The following is a 23,417-nucleotide window of genomic DNA, read 5'->3' as shown; positions in this document are numbered from 1 at the left end:
CCTTAGCCAGCAGTTTTAAATTTCCTTCAATGTCGCCTGCTCTGGCCCCTGGAAGACAATTGACTATGGTTGCCGGTGTCTCTAGCTTCACATGTCTGAGAACAGAATCGCCAATTACCAGAGTTTGACCCCCGGCGGGTGTGTCGCCGAGTGGGGAAAAACGGTTAGACACATGAACGGGTTGGTGGTGTACCTGGGGCTTCTGTTTAGGACTATGCTTCCTCCTCACCGTGACCCAGCCGCCCTGATTCCCCAGCTGCTTGGGACCTGCCGGGGAACAGCTAGCGGGGCCTACGCTATTTTCGGCTGCACCAGCTACAGAGGCCTGGCTAGCTGCGGGTGAATGAAGGGTGCGAAGCCGAGTCTCCAATTCAGTAATCCTGGCCTCCAGAGCTGCAAATATGCTACATTTGTTACAGATATCATTACTGCTAAAGGAGGCCGAGGAGTAACTAAACATCTGACACAATGAGCAAGAAAGTGCAGGAGGGAGAGGTGAAGTAGCCATGGTGCTAATGAGTCGGCTACGAGCTAAGCTAGGCTAGCGAGACAGTACAGAGACAGTGAGTGAATACTTTGGCTATAAATTAGGTAGTGAGTACACAGAAAGTGTGCTTCGGAGGAAGCACGTGAAGATTATACTATGAAAGAAGAATGTATTTAAAAGTTGTTAATTAAATCGCTAAGCAAATAAGCTACTCAGAAACACCACTGTGTTTGAGCAGGAACAGGAAGTGATACTCTATTCACCATTGGACAGGGGCTGTGGCAGTTCAGGTTCATGCCATTTGGGCTCTGCAATGCGCCAGCAACGTTTGAGAGGCTGATGGAGAAGGTGCTCGTGGATATCCCTCGTAGCCGCTGCGTTGTGTACCTGGATGACCTGTTGGTGCACGGTGGCGACTTCGACAGTGCACTGTCTCACCTGAGCGAGGTCTTGAGTGCCATCCGACGAGCTGGGCTGCGGCTCAACCCCGCGAAATGCCGGCTGTTGGCGAGAGAGACCACGTTCTTGGGCCATGTGATCAGCGCTCGAGGTGTCGCCACTGACCCCGCAAAAGTGGCTGCGGTCTGGGACTGGCCGACTCCCTCGAACGTCCAAGAACTGCCGAGCTTCCTGGGCCTAGCCTCCTACTACCGTCGGTTCATCAAGGGGTTCGCGACGATGGCCAGCCCCCTCCACCGCCTGACTGACAAGGGACAGCTGTTTGGCTGGGGGGATGCCTGTGCTGCGGCTTTTGCACAGCTGAAGGAGGCCCTCACCAGAGCCCCAGTCCTGTCCTACCCCGACGCCCGGCAACCTTTCATTGTGGACACTGATGCTAGCAATGTAGGAGTCAGGGCGGTCCTTTCCCAGCAGGATGAGGCTGGAGAACGGGTGGTGGCGTACTTCAGTCGTGCCTTGGGGCGAGCCGAGAGGAACTACTGCGTGACCCGGCGGGAGCTGCTGGCCGTAGTGCTAGCGGTGCGGCACTTCCAGCCATATCTGCACGGCTGCCGGTTCCTCCTGCACACTGACCATGCGTCTCTGACTTGGGTCCTGAACTTCAAACACCCAGAAGGGCAGGTGGCCTGCTGGCTGGAGGTCCTTCAGGGCTACGACTTCGAGATCCAGCATCGGGCAGGTCAACAGCATGGCAACGCTGATGCCCTCTCCAGACGGCCCTGCGTAGCCGTCGAGTGCCGCTACTGCCTGCGACAGGAGGAGCGGGCCCAGGAGGTGCTGGGGGTGGCTACTGCTCAGGCCACAGCCAGCGGAGGGGGCTGGCTCCCATTGACAACGCAGCAGCTGAAGCGGGAGCAGGAGGCCGACGCGACCTTGGTTCAGGTGGGGGCCTGGCTGGAGGCGGCGCAACGCCCCGCCTGGGCGGGGGTGTCGGGACAGGAGCCCGGCAGACGCCGGGGCAGGGGATGATGGTGGCACCCCATGTTCTGACCCAAGTGACTTTTCCCCCGCCGTTCGAGACCGGCCGGTGCGCCAAAAGAAGGCACCTGGACATTTGCAGGACTTTGTGTGGGGTAATGGGGTCGTCGGGGACGACTGACCCCTTAGGTGGGGGCTATGTAGCGGGTCAGGGCTGTTCGGGGTTCTGTTTTCACAGTTATGTTTTGTTTATGTTACCATAGTGACGGGTGACGCCCTGTCGCTGCGATGGTGTGTCCTTCCGGGGTCAGAGGGTGCCCTGTGTGTTGTTGTTGTTGTTGCTGTGCTGTTGCCGCGCTGAGCAGTGAGCTAGCGGCAGTGTTCTCCTGGCAGATGTAAATAAATGGCTGTGCTCCCTGGCTAAGAGGGCGGGGGAGCAAGACCGAACAGAATTCTGTCTCCTCCTTGTCTTAGCTTGCCACAATATTATGTGCATTAGCAGTTTTTCAGTGCGTGCCCAGTCACATCCGCCTGTTTTTTCTCAGTGAATACAGACTAACAAACTTGTGTCCATTTAGTTAACTGGTTGTACCTAAAATGTTTTAGTTAAACAGTTAAACAAGCTAGTTTGCCATGGGGTGGGCTGTGTGTGTGTGTGTGTGTGTGTGGGGGGGGGGGGGGGGGGGGGGTCTTCACTAAAGTCGGTTTATTTGGTGCATGACACCTATGCAGTACTCATTAGGAGAGAAAGTGCATGACGTGGGGCTTTATTTCATGTTCTGGGGCAGTGAAGGTAATGTACTGATAACATGTTAAACACACACAAATACCCTACAAATTATTTTAACTGATTTATAGAGAGACTGAAAGGAGGGCTTAAAGAGATAAAAACATGACAACAAATACGTAAAATTTATTTTTTTCTGTATTGATATATGGTGCTTATCCCTGCTGAAGGGCAGATTGGTTTTGCTTCAGAGCAATTCTCTAGTGCTGTTATGTAGAGGTGTTACAGTTAAGGTTTTAATAACATTATTTTATTTATTAGTGAAGATTTACATATTTTATGTCACATTCTGTAAGTAAAATTTTCTGGAAAGGTCAAATTAACTACTGTAACTAAGTATTAATGAAAGACCTTGATGTATATATGACTATAATAGATGTAGTTTCTGGGTCATTTGGCAGAACTGCAAAATGGCCAGAAGGAGGCAACTGCTGTGGTTGCAAACAGGCTTTGGGTGGTATGGAAGCAAGGGCAACTATGGAACTGCTCAGCAACATGGGACCCATAGCTAATAAATAGTAATATGACAAAAAATAACAACTTTGTGTGGATGTAACCTTGTGAGATTTGAGATTTTGACAGCATTTTTATGTGACAACTTCTCTTTTTAGATAAATGCAGAGTTTAAGCGCATTACTGGTGGTGGTCAGAGGGCCCGGTGGCGCCAGTGTCCGGCAGCCTCGCCTCTGTCAGTGCGCCCCAGGGTGGCTGTGGCTACAATGTAGCTTGCCATCACCAGTGTGTGAATGTGTGTGTGAATGGGTGGATGACTGGATATGTAAAGCGCTTTGGGGTCCTTAGGGACTAGTAAAGCGCTATATAAATACAGGCCATTTACCATTTACCATTACCACCATGCCACTGCAGTCTAGATTACTCTCGCAGATAGATGTGCTATCTGACAAACTAATAAAGGTCTTCAAAAGGTGAGGAGGACAGATAGGAAGAAGACTGCAGAACATTCTGGAGCCCACGGCCCAGGTAAGAAAAAAAATTAATTTGTGTATACACTTTAGGGAAAATAATAATTTTAACAAAATGCTGCTTGTCACTCTATGCCAGGAGTATGTTGAAAATCACCTGGGATTTTCACAATTTACCATGGGTGCGTTTTTCTTTTTTCTTTTACCTGCATTAGGACCATGTGTGGAGTTCATAGTTGAACACCTCTCTGTGCTCTGACAGTATTCTGCTTCTTTGCATGGAGATTTCACTTCATGCATTACCTTTTTGAGCATTCTGAGGACTCAAATCACATGCTGTAATGAATCCATTTTTGTTCACCTAAAGTGTTAATGTTAACATTTTTGGGAATAGTGACACAGATTAAAATAAGATTTGGTATAATGTTCTTTGACCAGTGTTCTGTTGAATTAAAATTTGGAATTCTGCATTTTCTAGGCCACAGATGAAGCCATTATCCAACGATCTAATAAGGAAACAACCATGGGAATTTACATCATAAAGTCAAGAGATGCCAATGGCAGCCCTGAGGACATCGGGATAGTCCTTGAAGGCCAGAGAGTCTTGCTGGATTTGGATAACTATACCCTAGCAGCTGCAATGCTGTTTGGACTAATGTACACTTTGAACCTCACCTGCCCACTGGAAAAGTATACCTTTGAGGTATTATAGAAACTGGTTATGGAGCTCAAAAGCAACAGCCTTTCAAAGAAGGCCCATGTTTTCAGGACCAGACTGTACGATTGAACAGTTTTCCAGTTATGATGTGGGAACAACATGTTTACCTCTTTGAATATGTACCATCCTTTCTTTTAAGCCAGCACTGGTAAAGTTGCAGTACATGGTGAAACTTATTTTTCTGGCACTTTTCAACTTGGGGCCTTTATTACTGCAGTTTTCACTTTTCAATCCATGGCTCTTTTGAAAAAAAATTCAAACTTTGAATGTCCATTTTTCTCAATGGAAATGGTGCCTTGCACCAATTTCACCAGTTTGCAATTTTTTTCCCAAGGTGCACCACTACAAACAGATTGCATCGTCTAGTATTAGTGATTGTGATGTTTAGTGGGCGATCGTGGCTCAAGAGTTGGGAGTTCGCCTTGTAATCGGAAGGTTGCCGGTTCGAGCCCCGGCTTGGACAGTCTCGGTCGTTGTGTCCTTGGGCAAGACACTTCACCCGTTGCCTACTGGTGGTGGTCAGAGGGCCCGGTGGCGCCAGTGTCCGGCAGCCTCGCCTCTGTCAGTGCGCCCCAGGGTGGCTGTGGCTACAATGTAGCTGCCATCACCAGTGTGTGAATGGGTGGATGACTGGATATGTAAAGCGCTATATAAATACAGGCCATTTACCATTTTAGTGATAGAAGCAAGCCAATACTAATCAGTTTAGGTCTCTTGGTTGTGTGCCTGTGGGTTATAATGTTATTTTAAGTCTCTTCTTTGTGTCATTTTAATAATTACACCCCTGTTGCCATATTACCTTATGGCTCTTACATTTAAAAAAACTATTTTTTACATAAGCGCGATGTCATAGGGCCCCACAATGTTGAATTCAGGTTCCAGCAGATAACTTTGAGGAATGTTGTGGAATGTTTTTCAAGAGATGCATTGTACAAATATGACTCATGTATATTTTGGAAGCCTGAATTGAAAGTCCATTGTTACAACTGTGTAGTATTTTCAAAAATACAGGTCATTGTTCAAAAATGTTTTGCTTATTTCTTTGATTGAAGAGAAAGTGTACAGTACATACAGTAAGATCAGCCTTAATTTAGTTTTACTTATTGAACACTCAATTATATATTAGATTATATATTATATATTAGAAATTTGTTATAAAATAAAATAAGCTTACCATAAAATAATCTTGTCAATTTAACATATAGTAGTCAAATACAATTAACACAAAAAGTTCATGTCTGATAAACAAGTGGTTTCTATAAATATTTGACCAGAATGAAAAACATAACAACAACATAAAGCCATGTTCATGTTACCAGAAAAATGTGTGCAGGTATAACATAAAAAACTAAGGTTAACCAAACATAACTTAATTTCGTGCAACCGATGTACATATTTTTTTTTTATGTTTATCCCACTGATTATTTTTTTCAGTGTGGGATCCTGTTTGTCCGTGATTTAAACAGCCCAGCGCTGCTCCCGACGAAGGGAAAACCAATTCTGCAGGGGAGACCTACCTCGGCACTTGTGCAGGTGAAGCCAAAGGGAAGATATGCTTCACCATATTTTCTAGTCTTTGGCTTAGAATGAAGTTGGTTTGGAAACATATTCAGCTATGCTTCATCTCCTGCTTTGTGTTTCTGTAGGCGCCCTGTGTTAGCAGTGTACAAGCGTTTTGTCCCCCCCCCCCTTGTCATCCCGCGCCCCCCTCTGCCATGGCTCTGCGGGGCCCCACACTTTGGGAAGGTCTGTGTTAGCACATGATTCTCCTTATGGGGACCTAGTGATGGCCCGCTTGAAGCTGACGCTCCGGTGCGTGTGTCAAAAAAATCAACACACTGCTTCAGAAGCACTGTGTCGAAGCTTGATTCGTTTAGCCAGAGTCACGTGATCAGTGACGTCCGAAGCTTCATTTAGAACCTAACTGCTTCGGTATCTGATTCAATAGAAGCGAATCATTCGCGGGATTTGTGGAGTGTTTTGATGGTGACAGATAGCAAACCACTGATATTTTAACTGAGCGATTTGGAGCCAGCGAGGAATAGAGGAGGTTCTGTTGTGTGGGAGTATTTTGAGTTGATTTTGGTCAATCGGGTGGGTTTTCCAGCTTTGCGTTCTTGTTGTTTGCTTTTGTTTTGTGCGTGTTTATTTTATCTGACAACGGGAAAAACGTAAAATGTCAAAAATCTGCTTTTCATAATATAAATATTATTAAATATCTTTAGAAAGACTTCTATTTGACTCTTTACATTTAATGTTATAAAAAGATACATTTTGTTTGAAATAATCTTAAACTGTTAGTCTGCAAAATGTGCAGCAGTTTAATTTATTTATTCTCTTTAGCTGAGAGTTTGTGGGACCCAGGTAGACTGTATAACTGCATCTCTACCAGTTTCTCTGCACTCCAGCCTCTTCTGTTCCATGTGAAAGGATTTTCCTTAAGGCAGGAGAAATGATCTAAATATAAAAGGAACAGGTTCGGCCATCGCACAGTGGAACAAATGTTCTTCTTAAATACAAATGGAAGAGGGTTACCTTAAATGCATCATGTTTTTAATTTGCAAGTTCACAATCAATTCTACCCCCAGGTCAAAAATATGTATAGGAAAATTTCCCTAATGTAATATTATTTATAAAAAAAATACCCGTCTACCGATTAACTGCATAAGTACATGGAGGCGGGACCTCACAGCAGAAGCATAATGTGTGTTGTACATTATTATATGTATATTATATGTAACGTGGTATTTTTTCAATTATTGTATTTAATAATAATAATAGATTGCATTTATATAGCGCTTTTCTAGGCACCCAAAGCGCTTTACAATGCCACTATTCAGTCACTCTCACATTCACACACTGGTGGAGGCAGCTACGGTTGTAGCCACAGCTGCCCTGGGGCAGACTGACAGAAGCGAGGCTGCCATATTGCGCCATCAGCCCCTCTGGCCAACACCAGTAGGCGGTAGGTGAAGTGTCTTGCCCAAGGACACAACGACCAGGACAGAGAGCCCGGTGACCTTCCAGTTACAGATGCGCTTCTCAACCCCCCTGAGCCACGGTCGCCCCAACATCACCAACATCAAGACGTCACAAGCAAAGAAAGACCACGCCATGGTGCATGTTTAAACAAGGAGAGTTTACTGGTCAAAATTATTTATTAAAGAAATTAACAACATTTTTGTCACCCCAAAAAATACACGTTTAAAGCAACACAACGGTGGCCCAATATTAGACAGAATTCCACTCTGTAGAGTGGGCAATCATTACTCAGCTGTTGGTTTTATTTTGTGGATTCAAGCTGCTCTTCGTATTTTTGGCCACCAGATGTCACCAGAGAGGGCTGTGTTGAAAAGCTTGGAGTAATGAACCGTTTTTCAATACAAGCTTCAATGTTTCAGAAAGCTTCATTCATCACTACGGGGACCTGATATGTCTAATATGCTGCTGAGAATATAGCCCAGAAGAAGCGTATAGTAGAGCTTTTATTTTGGAAAGAGCCATTTCTCTGTAATAAACTCTCTTTTCCAAAGATGAGTGATTTCTCGATCAGATAGAGTTATTGTTTTTATAACTTTTTTGTTTCAGCAACATTAAATTTAAAAACTGTACGTTTGAGTTAAAATATATATTTATAATTTTAATAAATGACAAATTAAAAAAGCATGAACATTTTTTTTGTATCGAAAAAATATCAAACCGTGACACCAAAGTATCGACCCGAACCGTGAATTTTGTGTATCGTTGCACCCCTAGAAAGGAGCCCTTCCCGACCCAGCAGCAACAGGTGATGCCACAGCAAAAGGCCTCTAAGTGGACAACCAAGTTAGATTAAGCAGATAAAACATCCACAAATTCTGTGCAATGGCAACAACATACATACCATGTCAATGCACCTGTTCACATGCAGCCGACCAAGCAGCGAGCGACAACAGATGCCAGGAAATTTGCAACATGTTCGCTCAGGGATTGAGAACGGGCCGGAAATTTGACCGTCAGTGAGCATAGAGAGGGAGGTGACAGAGCCTCCTTATATACACAGCGCCCCTGCTGGCACTAGGTCAGCATATTCAAAACGGGCATGTTACTCATTGAGAGCAGGCTTAAACCATCCTGCTACATCATGTCAATATTGTGAAAAAATCAGAGGAATTCTTCCAGCACCTTGTTGAATTTATACTATAAATTTAAAAAAGTCAGTTCGGAAGGAAAAAGGGGTCTAGCCTGCTACTAATGAAGTGGCCAGTGTAGCAGTGATTCCTTGTTTATAAAAGCCAAAAATAAAATGCATGATTTCAGCATTGTATAATCTTATATAGCTTTGGGAGGGAAACAGCTTTGTTGTGCTATCTGCTTATTTCGGATGACCCCGCAAAAGTCTGCTGACAGTCCAGGTTTTTGGACACTTGCCCACAAATAAAATACAGAATTACCAAAGTGAAAAGAAAAGTGCTATACTGCATTACTGAAGCTCATATGATCAAGGTTAAGAAATTGTTTCATGTTCTTGTTTTTAATTCAAGGCGCTCAGTCCCCTGCTATCCTCTCCTTGCCGAACACCCGTTCTTCCCTTTTATCAAGATCTGTGTGTGTGTGTGTGTGTGTGTGTGTGTGTGTGTGTGTGTGTGTGTGTGTGTGTGTGTGTGTGTGTGTGGGTGTGAGGGAATATTAGCGCACACAGGTTGCCATAGCAACTTTATGAGACGTCGGTCCAAGTTTTGAGCACGTTCAAACAAGGCGTGGCTTCTTCGAGTGAGTGAGCGAGAGATGGGTCATAGTAGAGAAGCTGAGAGACGCGATGGATGCTGGAGCCGTCCTGCTCTCGCTTGAAGCTTTGTTCGTTTACAGTCCGTTTATTGCGCCTTCGGTCTCAGTTTATTAACACCGTCCTTAAATCAACCAACAACATGGCTACGGTGGTCTTCCTCCGACGATTTATTTTATTTTATTTTTTGAGTTAATTTTTTCATAGCGACGCTGGACACAACGGTGATAGAAGAAGAAGATAGACCGAATTTGTTCTCCATACAAAGGCTTGGAGAGGCCCACATCTCAACATCATGATCTAGCACATGCCTAGGACTGCTCGTAGGTGCTTTTGGACGGACGTGTGATGGTTTTCCTGGATATGGAGCCTGCTGTGTGCTGTAAGGATCAGAGCAAGGAAAAGGCTCGATGGACTCTGCTGAAAACAGCTCAGGACACATCCGTATAACTGGCGTTTGGAGCGAAATGACTAACACAAAGGCATCGCTTGTTTGTGTGGACAGTGTAAGAAAACGACTGAGGTAAAAGGAGGAAAATACTGAACAAATAAAGACTTCACAAGCAAATAGCGAGCTTTAGACTATTGACATGGCTGCACCTCAAACGTACAAGGCTGTGAACCAGTCCGCCTATTTAACAGATAGGAGGAAAAGATAACAGGTGAGGACTAAACGTATTTAGCTGATATTCAGTTTAATGATGTTTAATTAAAGATTTTGTTTCTAATAGCACAAGGGTACAACTGCTAACTAGCTTTGTAGTATAGTAAACAGATTTTCTTTTAATATTCCAACACTACCTTAGAAGTTATGTCTTTTCCAAATCACTGTAGCTACGGGGGTATACTTTAAAAAAAGTTACCAATATGAAAAAAAAGAAGCAAAAAAATGACAGAGGGAAGCACAAACTCATCGACAGATATGCATTTCAATTTGAAATGTGTATTATGTGTATTTATTAATGCATTAAATAAAAACAGGCAACAGGTGGCTCCACTTTGAACTAGCATCTTACAGTTTTGATCAAACAGTGAATCCCAGTTTGATTCTGTAGAAAGTTCTTTCTTACTGTATAAACTTTATAAACAAAGAAAGGAAATGCAAAACATCTCAAACAAAATGATCTACAAAACTAAAACAAAACGGAGCAGGAGGCTTATCCAGATAAGCTTGTCGACAATTTCTTAATTAAAATGGTTACTATATACAAATATACATATACAAATGCATAGATGTGCATCCATGTGTACAGATACATCTTTGAACCTACAGACAAATACTTTTTCATATCACCAATATAATGATATTCTCATTCTATACAATAGCACAGCTCATAACGTGAATACCTAATCTTTCATTTTTATACACATAAAATATGTATTGCTTATATTTATCTTAAATTGTGCAATATTTTTACTTTCTTTAATTTCTTTGTCTGGGCTGTTCGACAAAGTCACTCCACAAACTGATATGCACGTTTTTAAGAGCGTTGGCTGCACATGGCTGCTTTAAATTGCATTTTCTGCTCACGCCGTACCTTCCCTCTCTATTCTTAAATAAATTCTGAATATTACTTGGAAACATAGTATTTCTTGTTTTGAACATCACCTGTGTGGTTTTAAATTGTACTAAATTCATGAATTTCATAACTTGTGGTTTCAAAAAAGGTTTATTTGTGTGTTCACAATCCCAAACATTGTGTCCTTATTGCTCTTTTTTGCATCGTGCATATTTTTTGTAAAGAAGTTGTTCTGTGTTGTGTAACAGCTAAAACAGATTCATATAACAGGAAGGCTATAACGGCAAGAATATGTACTGATGATGCTTTCCTGGAGTCAATCTAAGAACCACTCAATGAGGTCATAGTCCTTAAAGCTGGGCTTTATTTCATGCAGGTCACTGTGGAGCGTTATTGAAATGGCTTTTACGTAAAGACAGAAAGGCAGCAGGCATGGAGTGCTCACAGAGCTATTTACAATCAAAAAATGTCCAACAAAATGGACCATACCACTATTAAGCAGCCAGTGTAACAGTGGCGTGGTCCATGTGGTTTCCTTTCCCGTGTTGATGGTCTTGGAGACAGTGAGAATAAAGACCACGATTAAATGAGTTACCAGCAGCTACTTTAGCAATCATTAAACCAACATAGAGACTCTAATCTAAAACTGTGTCTGAAGCAAGGGATGTGGCTTTTTTTTTCCTTCCTTCATTAACAGAGTTGCCTTTGAGGACGGGCCTGCAGGATAGTGTGCCTTTTCCATCTTTTATGCCTTCATAGAAATAAACACCCGTGCAAATTTTCATGAGACTGTCACCAAAATGCAGCAGCCAACTGAGTGAATCGAGAGCAGAAAGTTACTGATGCACTCCATTTACACAAGGAATAGCACCGATAACCAACGGCATCGACAGAACTGATATGAATTCTTAGAACTGACTGCTATTAGTGGTGTAGTGACACATTCAGGCCTTTTACAACAGCTCACCCAGGGGATGAAACAAAAATACAATAACGCTTGTTAAACATGAATTTTTTTTATCAAATTAAACTATAGTGTTGCTAATTAGTTTTATTCACATTTCTTTATATTTAACAAAATAATTTGTTGATCTAATGTAAGGCCATGTGAAACCTTTCAAAGGCCTTCTTTGCACCTAAAGACAGAAAAGCTTTTTTTGGTTTTTTATTAATGTTATATACCATGCCTTCCATTTCTCAGTTTTTTGTTTGACCAGGACTAGTGTAAAGTCTTTATATAATGCTTTAACAAAAAAAAATTTAATTATACAACTCAGTTTGAAAACCATCTGGTCCCACTTGTTTGCAGATTTTATACTTAACACCTAATTCCAATTTCTTCTTTGGCAATTTCTGCTACAGGTGTTCATCAATTGCTCTAAAGATTCAGTTTATTTCAACAGGCTCTGTAATAGTAATGTCGTTTTCTCTGGTCCCCTCCCCAATCAGACCAGGAGTGACATGTTTAGCCGCATGTTCTCCTTAAATTGCTGGCTGTCTGAGTGGTCTCCAAAAAACCATGTGGGCTTCACAGATAATTGGGAAACTTTCTGGAGGAAACCTGGTCTTGTTAGGAGAGATGGCATCCATCCCACTTTGGATGGAGCAGCTCTCATTTCTAGAAATCTGGCCAAATTTATGACCCTCCCCCCCAAAAAAAGAATAAAAAAAAATATGACTATCCAGAGTCCAGGAAACAGAGTTTCAGTCTTAGGCTGTGTCCCAATCCAGCGACCGCACGCTGTAGTATGAGAAGTGTGGAAGTGCAAGGCTTGTGAAATGGGACGGTCTGGCCTTCGTCAGGCTGCTCAGGTTGCCTAGCAACCTTGATACTAACTGCAAGAAACGTTTCATACAGCTTTGTGTGACAGAAATGAAGGAGAAAAATGTTTTTTTGTTCATTCATTTTTTTTATGACATCACTGTGATTAGTTGAGTATCTGAGGCTGAGACCACGGGACTGTAAAACATGATTGTTGGGCTTCATTTCTGTGCTGAACAGTCATTTCAAGATTAGTTAGTAAATAACAATTAGCTGATGTTGTTCATGAGACTAAAGTCATCTGACTTTTCTCAAATCTCACTTACATATAATATGGCCAATATTATATTCATTTATTACAGCAGTAATAAATCATAATAATCTGACAATAATAATAATCTGACATATGTGTAAAAAGCAAATGTACGAGCTGTGATAACTGTGTCTGATAGAATGAAGAGTAGACTGATATATGAAATATTCCTTTATTGGGTGAGAAAATCAGACCATGTCATAACTGCTGTAAGTCACACAGAATAGACATCAGAGCCTTAAACAGGCTGACTTCTGCTAAATGGGTCAAACTGGGCAGAAAGTCTACAAACACATAACATCCTTATAGAATATGATGTAACACTATAGATCAACTTACCTCAGAATATATATTAAACCCAAGTTAGTACAAACATCGCTAAAGTCACATAACTTTGCCGACATGTGGCCAACAGGAATGTTTTAATGTTCTACATTATTAAACATTCGCACATAAATAAGTGACATAATATTCAGTACTTACTTTTAAAAGTTTACTCTTCAGCTGCTCCGCTTCAGCTGTCTGCCGTATTTTTCAGCAAAATTATCCACACCCGCCGCCGCGCTATGAATTGTGGGATATATGGGACCACGAAGTGTACACCGGAACACACTTCAAATTTGGGGAAATCGACGGCGCATTTGGAGTACACTTCGGATTGGGAGAGCCGTCGTCACGACGCTGTGACGTAATAGGTCTCAAAATGCGTGCGGTCGCTGGATTGGGACTCAGCCTTACACGCCTCTATGCAGCTTCTCTCCTCCTGCTACCCCCCCAAAACCCCATCTCCATTGAGACTGTGTCAGCTCCCAAACAGACAAAAAACAAACTAAAAACCAGCAAAAACAACTTAAACATAAAAATCCAGTATCCACATCTGAACCAAAGAGTAAAACAGTGAAATGTGGATTATTACATGTTAGGTCTCTCCTCCAAGTCTGTTAGTAAATGATTAATAATTGATCAACACATCGATTTACTCTGCCTTACAGAAACCTGGTTGCAGCAGTGAAAACTTTGTGTCCACAGTTTTTTGAACAATAATTTCTCCATCTTGTTCTTTAGGGTTATTTCCATGGTGACCAACCTCATGGCTACCGCTACAGAGACCATAGTGCAAACCACAGGAAACCTGTCAGACCATAAAGACCAAAGAGGAAGTGAATTTGGTCGTACCCATCAGGAACTAAACCCGTCTGTGCTGAGTGCTGCTGAGAGTAACTCTGTTCTCCATGGAATCATAGTGGCAGCTCAGGCACTGATACTGCTGTCTGTATTCCTTCTCTCCTGTCTTGGTAACTCAGCAGTTGTCGTCGTTATCATCAAGCACAGGCAACTTCGAACAGTGACTAATGCTTTTATCATGTCGCTGTCGCTATCGGACTTCCTCACGGCTGTCTTGTGTCTGCCATTCTCTTTTGTTATGCTTTTCAGTAAGGATGGAGTCTGGATGTTTGGGGATCGTTTCTGTGTTGCCAATGGGTGTTTGAACACCTGCTTTGGTATTATCGCCACCCTGACAATGACTTTGATATCCTTTGATAGGTACTATTCCATTGTCAGACAACCACAGGCTAAAATAGGCAGACAGAAAGCAGCCCAGTTATTGATTGCAGTGTGGATAACTGCTGTCATTTTCTCTCTGCCTTGGTATCTGGTAATCCGAACACCTAAAGAAATCCACAAGCAAGGTTTTTACCACTGCATGTATGTGTTCCACTCTGGCACCTCACTCATGGGAACAGCTTATAGCATCTGTCTGATCATTGTATGTTATTTATTGCCTTTTTGCCTGATGTGTTTTTGCCATTACAACATTTGTAAGACTGTTCGGCTCTCAGAAATACGAGTCAGGCCTGTGACCACATATGCATACTTACTTCGATTTTACAGTGAAATGCGAACAGCCACCACAGTTCTGATAATGATTGTTTTCGTTATTTTTTGCCGGGGGCCATATTGTCTAATGGGGCTAGTTACTGCTATAGGGGACTACACATTTAATCCTGCAATGGACACAGTGGCCATTTGGCTAGCTTGGGCAAATGGAGCCATTAACCCTCTGATCTATGCTCTGAGGAACCCAAATATAGCCATGTTACTGGGACGCAGTAGAGAGGAGGGCTATCGGACCAGAAATATTGCTGCATACCTCTCCAGCCAAACTCAGAACCACGAGGCCCGGTTTAACAATGCAGAGAGGATAAAAGATCGCTACCTGAGTCGCGCAGGGCTTAACAGCCAGCTGTTGACTTCGAGTCCTGGAAAAACAGGAGGGGGAGGAGAAGTGTCAATGTGGGCTTGTAAAAACCCTGCTGTGTACTTCTGTAAGGACACTCAGCAAAATACTGCATCACTGCCAAACTCAGTTGGCGCTCAAAAGACAAAGAGACCTGACACGAGCCTTTGAGATTGTAGAGTTTGCATTATCTAAGAGTTGGTTTCATCATAAGTGTTATTGCTATGAATCAAGATTTGTTTTAAAGACTTGATACTGTGTATGACTCCTGAGACCAAAACTCTGTTTATGATTAACATTGTGCTCCAGGTATGAACAACACAAAGAATAATTTGAGTTGTTCATACTAAAATGATCATATTTACACTGTGCAAGTATCATCTTGGATGATACCATTAGGTCCTCTCAAACATACTCATTTAAACTGACTGAAATGAGTATGTTCTTGTTCTGTGACACAGAATGCTAAAGGGTGCAAAATAGCTCATGTCTGAGTTTGAACATCTTTATATCTGTCCTTAATCTTAAATGTGCCACACAGCATATGTACTGTTCACGTCATTTCCCCTGTCCTCACCAGCAAATTAACATTGTCTATTGTTTGTTTAGCATATTAAAGCAACATAATTAGATGCCACTCTCCTAATATCCCTACCTATCAGTGGCTCCAACATGACTTTAGTTGGAGCCACTGATAGGTCAGTCAGACCAGGAAGTAGCATTGTGGCATTTTTCCACAAATGCTTCAAAAAGATATTCATTACAGAGCTGGCTATCAAACTGCTACTCTGGGGAAGCCTGTTAATGCGCCCGTTAACACGCGGCATACTACTGCCATGCAGTAACAATGGCTCATAAACCACAATGTGAGCCTGCTAGATTGTGAACACAACATATTCAGTAAATAATTCTACGACTGATTTCTCCTCTAAGCCTCTCTTGTGATGAATTTAGTGTTATAATAAAATTGATAGTTGAGTATAGGTAGTAGGCATTAGCCTCCTGTTGCGTGGCCTGTCAGCTCTTCACCGGCTATAGCCGGTGTAACACTGACCTCAAAAGTACTTTCCGAAGGTAAAATATGTGAACTTCTGAATAATGCACACTTGTAAATTTAAACAGCATGTGGTATCTACAAACATTTGTGTACAATGATGGTACAGCTTCTGAAATACTGATGTTTTAAAGTCCATAAAATTAAAATACTAAAGAAAAGAAAAAGGGTCTTATTAAATCTCCAAAAGTTGATTCTGTTCATCTGGACGTAGCGTCCAGATGAACAGAATCAACTTTTGGAGATTTACTTACCTGGATGATTGAGATGCATCAAGAGGTGTTACTAAATGTGTATGTGCTACATTGTTAGTAGCCTTTGTGTACTTTTTTTTTTTTTTAAATGAGGTGGCATTTCTGAATTATTTCCTGACTCAGATATTTTAGTTCCCAGCGTTACAAAGCAGTCACACATGATCCTTACCTTGTGAGAGACCGGCATTTCAATACAGTATACTTACATGTATTCTAATGATGGTGATGCCACTCTCATATACACCAAAAGAATTGATTTCCTGAAGTAAATGCAGTGTGAATAGATAGATGAATGTTTTGAGCTGAAATGTAATAATTTCTAACTGATAAGTTAGAAATGTTGAATGAGCTGAAATACAAATCATTCAGCTAAAAGTGCAGAACTGTTGAAAGTTCACATAGAAGTTGGAAAGTAGCTGGACACCTTTAAAATGTACAGTACATTAGAAAAAGCTGACTAATGACAAAAGAAAATTTAGAGTCAGAAACCATCTGAATGAATATTGAAAGCTCACATTCTTTAAATCACTAGAAGTGTGGAATTGTGTATTTTAAATTTCTAAACTGAAGCATCTTAAATTCTTAAAATAAAAACAATATTTGCATGTCTGCTCTAATCCGCTGTGTGTGTAGATCAGTGGCTTCTTCTGAAACTGAAGTGATGGACAACAGCCTCTTGCCAGAGGACAATGTGATAAACAGTTCATGTGAGGGGTCGTCAGCATCGTCTTAGTAGAGATGATGACGTGCTGCTTTCTGCTTTTGTTGCTTCCTCTCAAACAGGAAGTCAGAGATCCACCTGAAAGTGGGACTAAAGTCCTGAAAAAGTAGCCTGGCATAAGTTCCCGCAGAGTCCAGATTCTCTGTCGAGAAAGAGCTCATTCAAATCTTTGGAAAGTTATCAACTGACACTAATGAACCGTGTGTGTGTGTGTGTGTGTGTGTGTGTGTGTGTGTGTGTGTGTGTGTGTGTGTGTGTGTGTGTGTGTGTGTGTGTGTGTGTGTAGGTGCATGTGAGTGTGTGTGTTTGGGGGTGTGTTTTTGTGACCTCCTGCCCCCAAAAAGGTCATAAAAGCAGGAAGTTTACTAAACAAGAAAACAGAACCCTCACATTAGGATGTCCCATAATAAAACACTAGAGCCTCCCCCACCAACAAACTGGCTGGGGAGGTGGTCAGAAACAGATCCTACAGTTTGAACCAAGACTTATAAATTTAAGTACAATAATGGCAACATTTAACAATTTGACTCCAACATAAGCCATAATTCAATTCAATTCAATTTTATTTATACAGCGCCAAATCACAACAAAAGTCGCCTCAAGGTGCTTTATATTGTAAAGTAGACCCTACAATAATACATACAGAGAAAAACCCAACAATCATATGACCCCCTATGAGCAGCACTTTGGCGACAGTGGGAAGGAAAAACTCCCTTTTAACAGGAAGAAACCTCAGACAGAACCAGGGTCAGGGAGGGGCGGGGCCATCTGCCACGACTGGTTGGGGTGAGAGAAGGAAGACAGGATAAAGACGTGCTGTGGAAGAGAGACAGAGATTAATAACAAGTATGATTCAATGCAGAGAGGTCTGTTAACACATAGTGAGTGAGAAAGGTGACTGGAAAGGAGTAATAAAGCAGAGACGTAGACGTTACACTGCTCTGTCATGGTGAAGAGAGAACCAAGCGTAATCTATGGTGATGAGCTTTATGGATAGTGACGGAAAGAATGAGATGAAATGAGGAAAGGCGCTTTCTCCAATGGGTGGCTGTGCTTTTCCTTATCAACTTACTAAACCATCCATTAGTACTGGTACTACACTAAAGCCTATTAAATACAACAACCAACCCATAATTATTTTAGACGTGTAACATTACAATAGTTGCTGTTACATTCCCTAGGATGATATTAGTTTTTACTTTGTGAAATAATGTCTGGTGTTTTGTCTAAGCGCCACCTCCTCTTGATTAGGAGCTGTTGCCTGAATCAAGCCAATCAGAAATCAGCAGAGCCCCATATAAAGTCCATGGAGCTGTGTTTCTGGTCCTTCTGGCCATTGTGACTGCCATACGTGTGCAGGCTTACATACCTTTGGAATTGTATGTATATCTTATGTGACTGTGGCCAGACTGCCTGTAGGGGAGAGCTGCCTTTGCTTTGTGAATCCTTGTTTTCTCCTGTTTATGTGCTGGTTAGGTAGGTTATTGTTGTAGGTTGTATATTTGTTTTCTTTGGAATTAGGTAAGTTCCTTTTATTTTCTATTAGGGATGTTTTGTCTGTTATGTTGGCTTTAGCTCTCCCTGAAGTTAAATGTCAGTCTGAACTAGAGCATTAAACTAGGAGGAAATAAACCTTTAAAAACTGCCATCTTGACTCCTCAATCACTGCTTTAACTTTATATTAGTCCATCCTATCCCTAGCCTGATAGCTAAAGTTAACTTTAAAAGGCAGTTACAATTGATATCTTAAATTCACATGTTTTTTCATATACATTTCTAAGTCAGCACAAACTAACTACTTGGCCAAGCTTAAAATAAATTCAATTATATTAAGATTACTATCTCAAGTTATCCTACATCATACCTTATGAACAAATCATCTCAGTCAAATCAGGCCTGGAAAGGTGGAAGAATGGACCATAGAGTTTTCACCTCCTTACCTATGAAATAAGCATGATGAAAAGGACTTAGGTCCTATGAACTTTTAAGGATGTTTTGTTTATGGCAAATATCACAAATATCATTATTTTGGACACAAACTGTAATCTTGATTATTTAACAAGGTGATTAAGTTAAACATTTACTCAACTTTAAAAATATATATTTCTAAACAATTAAATTTCCTGAAATTTAAATTCAAATAAAAGAATTACCATCTAGCCCTGCAGGCTGGTCAAAAAATTCTCTCCACCACTTCTTGTCGGTTGGTTAGCTATCACCAGTTTGTCCATCTGTACCTGGAAGTCCCATAGGATCTTAGCTCAGTCATTGTGAACCACCCTAGGGGGCATACCCCTTTTAGACCTAGGTACTTCCAGGTTATACTTAGCACAAATGTTCCTGTACACCAGCCACCAGCTGCTGTATGTCGTTCTTACTAGTACAGCCAGGTTCTGCTATGGTTCCCTAGCAACTATGAAATTAGTGGCTAATAATGTTTTATACAGCATTGTTTCGGGTGGCTGTGGCTCAGGTGGTAGAGCAGCTCAGCTACTGATCGGAAAGTTGGTGGTTCGATCCTTGGCTTCCCCAGTCTGCATGCCAAATATCCTTGGGCAAGATACTAACCCCAAGTTGCCCTCCGATGCGTTCATCGTGTGAATGTAGTTTAGTTTGCACTTATGTTTAGAAGTAAATGGGTGAATGAGGCATGTTGTATACAGCGCTTTGAGTACTCCGGGAGAGTAGAAAAGCGCTGTATAAGAATCAGACCATTTACCATGTTTTACATAAATAAAGCAGGAAATCTTCATTTTATCTAATTTGTCTTACTTTAGTTGACATGTTTCATTGGTATAAAATGAATCTGAGGCTGAGAGACCATGGGACTGTAAAAACATGATTAGGCTGCAACAGTAAATTTAACATTAGCTAGTAAACAGCAGTTAGCTAATGTAGTTCATGAGACTAGAGTCTGTTACACTTTGGTATTATAATGGAAATATAATATGGAAATATAATATGGCCATCATTACATTTTTTATTTTAACATATGAAATATATTTAATCCAAATTTTACAGCAGCGAAATGTAACTCTGTTTCAAATACTGAAGTTTAGTAAAAATTCAAGGTGCATTTATTTCTGTTTGATATCACTCTTTATCTTCTCACAAACAAATATGTCACAGCTTATATACGGCTGTATTATATATACACTACCAGTCAAAAGTGTGGACACACCTTCTCATTTAATGGACTTTCTTTATTTTAATGACTATTTACATTGGAAAATTCTCAGTGAATGCATCAAAACTATGTAGTAAACAAAAAAGTGTGAAAAAACATGTTTCATATTTTAGATTCTTCAAATTGGTCACACTTTGCTTTGATTACTGCTTTGCACACTCTTGGCATTTGCTCAGTGACTCGATGAGGTTCATTCATTGATGCCTTCAGCAAAATTCTGCAACATTAATAGTAATGAACATACAGAAAAACCATTAAATGAGAAGGTGCGTACAAACTTTTGACTGGTTTTGACTTGTTCTTTAGCACCACTCCATTTATCTAAAACATTTTAGTTCAGGGGCCACATGGAGAAAAGTCTATTCTCAAGTGGGCCGGACTGGTAAAATCATTGTATATATAACTTAAAAACAACAACTTCAGATTGTTTTCTTTGTTTTAATACGATCAACATAAAAATAAAGCTAGAGCCTGCGGACAGTATGTTCAAAATAGTACAGGCACAACATAGCTAATAATCATAAAACATCTCAAGTTATTTGAAAATTCTGAGGACAAAGAACAAGCACACAGTGCCTCAGTGATTCACAGAACTGTTTCACAGATCACAGAACTACATCAGGGTGTCTCTTGCAGCACTTTCAGTGGGGTTGCATAGTTTATTTGACTCCTGATACCTGGCATCTTTTAGCTTTCACCAGCTCATCAATATCAGGCTTCACATCCTGAGCGGCAGCTAACTTCAGGATGTGATTCAAGTGCCTGTGCGTGAGCCTTGAGCGCAGTTTTGTTTTATTTATGCTCATTACAGAGAAAACTTGCTCACAAAGATACGCGGTTCTGAATATGCACAACAGTTTTGCAGCGAGGGCTGTCAAGTTGGGGTAACCTGGCAAGAGATTCTGATAGAATGTGTTCAAGCCAGCTGCGGCAAATTTGCCCTTCAAATCCGAGTCACGCTGCAAGTCTATTATTTCAAGTTGGATCCGGACAGGCAGATCAAAGGGATTCACGGTGAACGGCGAGCAAAAAACTTTGAAGTCTTTCCCCAGTTCACCAAAAATCTGAAATCGTTGCTCAAACTCTAGTAACAGTCCCGTTATTTTATCTTTAAACCGCTTCATATCTGCCACACTTTGGAAGTGAGCTGCATCACCACCAGCGAGCTGCGTCTCCCACAATAACAGCTTCAACTTGAAAGAACGTATGCTGTCATAATACTGCGTGACAACTTTGTTGCGTCCTTGCAGCTGTTTGTTCAAGTTATTCAGGTGCTCTGTAACATCCACCATAAATGCAAGGTCCTGCATCCATTCTGCAGAATGAAATTCTAACACTGGTTTGCCCTTTTCTTCCATAAACTGTTCAATTTCTTCTCGTAAATCAAAGAAACGCCTCAGCACAGCACCTCGGCTCAACCATCTTACCTCAGTGTGGTAACGCAGGCCATAGATGTGGTCTTTCTCTCTGAGAAGACTGTCAAACTGACGGTGATTGAGGCTTCTGGATGAAATTAACAGTTTGGATGACCACCTTCATGACGTTATCTATTTTCAGTGACTTGCAACACAAAGCCTCCTGGTGCAAAATACAGTGAAAAGTCCAAAAACCACGTCCTCCATTTGCAGATTGCACTTTATCTCTGAACTTTTTTACAACGCCTGCTTTCTTCCCGATCATTGAGGGCGCACCATCTGTAGCCAGGCTGACAGCGCGGGACCAGTCCACTCCGACCCTGTCCAGCGCGCCGACAGCTGCGGTCGTTGTATCTGTCATCGGTACCAACTCCACGAACTCCTCGGTGACGGTCAATGTGTCATCAACTCCGCGGATGAAAATTGCCAGTTGTGCAACATCTGTAATGTCCGTGCCTTCATCAATTGCAACTGAAAACACAATAGATGACTTTATTTTTGGCTTCAACTGGCTGTCCAAGTCCGCTGAAAGATCAGAAATCCTGTCGGCAACTCTGTTTCTTGTCAGACTGATATTTGCAAAGGCCTGGCGCTTTTCAGGGCACACAATCTCCGATGCCTTCATCATACATGTTTTTACAAATTCACCCTCACTAAATGGTTTTGAAGCTAGTGCAATGTCGTTAGCAACGAGGTAGCTAGCTTTCACTGCAGCATCACTGATGTCTCGGCTGTGAGTAAACACAGACTGCTGTTTCTTCAGACCCGCCAACAGTTCATTCACCTTCTCTCTTCTCCGCTGTCCTTGAAAGTTGTCATATTTGTCGGCATGAAGACTCACATAGCGGCGATGGAGGTTATATTCTTTCAGCACTTCAACATGCTGGGAACACACCAAACATACAGCTTTCCCATTCACTTCCGTGAATAAATAGGAGGATGACCATTTTTCTTGGAACACTCTGGATCCACTTTTCTCTTTTTTGACAGAGACATATTGCACATCAGGTTTAAATTTTGCGGGCAAAACAAAGTAGCTCACAATTGCTATTGCACCATCCAATGGACACAATTGGAACAGCAGTTTCTTTATTTAAAAATTGCTGCTCATTTTTATACTTTACAAAATCATCTCACAGGCCGGATTAAACCCATTTGCGGGCCTGATCCGGCCCGCGGGCCGTGCGTTTGACACCCCTGATCTAAAAGCTTACTTAAGTGGGTAAAACGAAAATTCACAAGCTGTGATCAATTGCATCTGATAAAATGAAGAGTAGACTGATCTGCTCATAACCTCTCCAACAAATATGAATGAAAACACATAGCATCCTTATAAAATATGATGTAATTTGATCTTTTTCCACCGCTACCTGCATTCCAAATATTTTATTTTTGTGAGACATGTATGCCACTCTAAAATGATCACAGATCCATCCGTGGCGACCCCCGGCGCCTGTCTCCTCGCTTCCATCACACCTCCCCCGCTCTTCCTTATCTCCAGCCTAACCTTTATCAACGAATTCAACGTAACATCGCGCTGTTATGTACTCTGTGTCGTACTAACTATACTCCTTTATAGCGGCATGGTCAATGATGGTGCGTGCTGTCTGGGAAGACAAACTGTACAAACCATGGCACATGTGGTCTGTCGCCCCTGGTGGAGGTTCTTGTGCAGACAAAAACAAAACAAAAGCAGCATTCAAGACTGCGAATCACTAACAGCTTGATTGATTTGGCCTTTTTTAAACAAATAATTTATACCACAAGGTTTTACGTAGAAATAAACTGTGTTTGTAAACCAGTTTCATTACGATTTAACTTATCCGTTGCGCTGTTTACTTCTTGTATTTAGGCACTGTGTGCTGTGCAGCGTTCACGAGCGCGCATATCACAGA

The 23,417-nt window shown here is 41.6% G+C and overlaps 1 protein-coding gene across 1 annotated transcript; it reads left to right on the top strand.

The window, feature by feature from the left end:
• Positions 1-9,024: 9,024 nt before the first annotated feature.
• Positions 9,025-18,602, top strand: gpr135 (G protein-coupled receptor 135). The gene is made up of 2 exons (XM_086275620.1): positions 9,025-9,719; positions 13,718-18,602. The coding sequence occupies exon 2, from the start codon at positions 13,728-13,730 to the stop codon at positions 15,060-15,062; it is 1,335 nt and encodes a 444-aa protein (XP_086131746.1). The 5' UTR covers positions 9,025-9,719; positions 13,718-13,727; the 3' UTR covers positions 15,063-18,602.
• Positions 18,603-23,417: the final 4,815 nt, after the last annotated feature.

The sequence above is a fragment of the Aulonocara sp. 'chitande type north' Nkhata Bay genome, linkage group LG19 (assembly GCF_057382095.1).
Source record: "Aulonocara sp. 'chitande type north' Nkhata Bay isolate Kocher_YH1m ecotype deep benthic linkage group LG19, A_spYH_male_GT1.1, whole genome shotgun sequence".
Classification (NCBI taxonomy): Eukaryota; Metazoa; Chordata; class Actinopteri; order Cichliformes; family Cichlidae; genus Aulonocara; species Aulonocara sp. 'chitande type north' Nkhata Bay.
Note: the sequence above shows the minus strand (reverse complement) of the source record. Positions and strands in the feature narration are given on the sequence as shown.

What these genes read in the sequence shown, in the direction of transcription:
- gpr135 (XM_086275620.1), top strand. Translation starts at nt 13,728, where the DNA reads ATGGTGACCAACCTCATGGCTACCGCTACAGAGACCATAGTGCAAACC.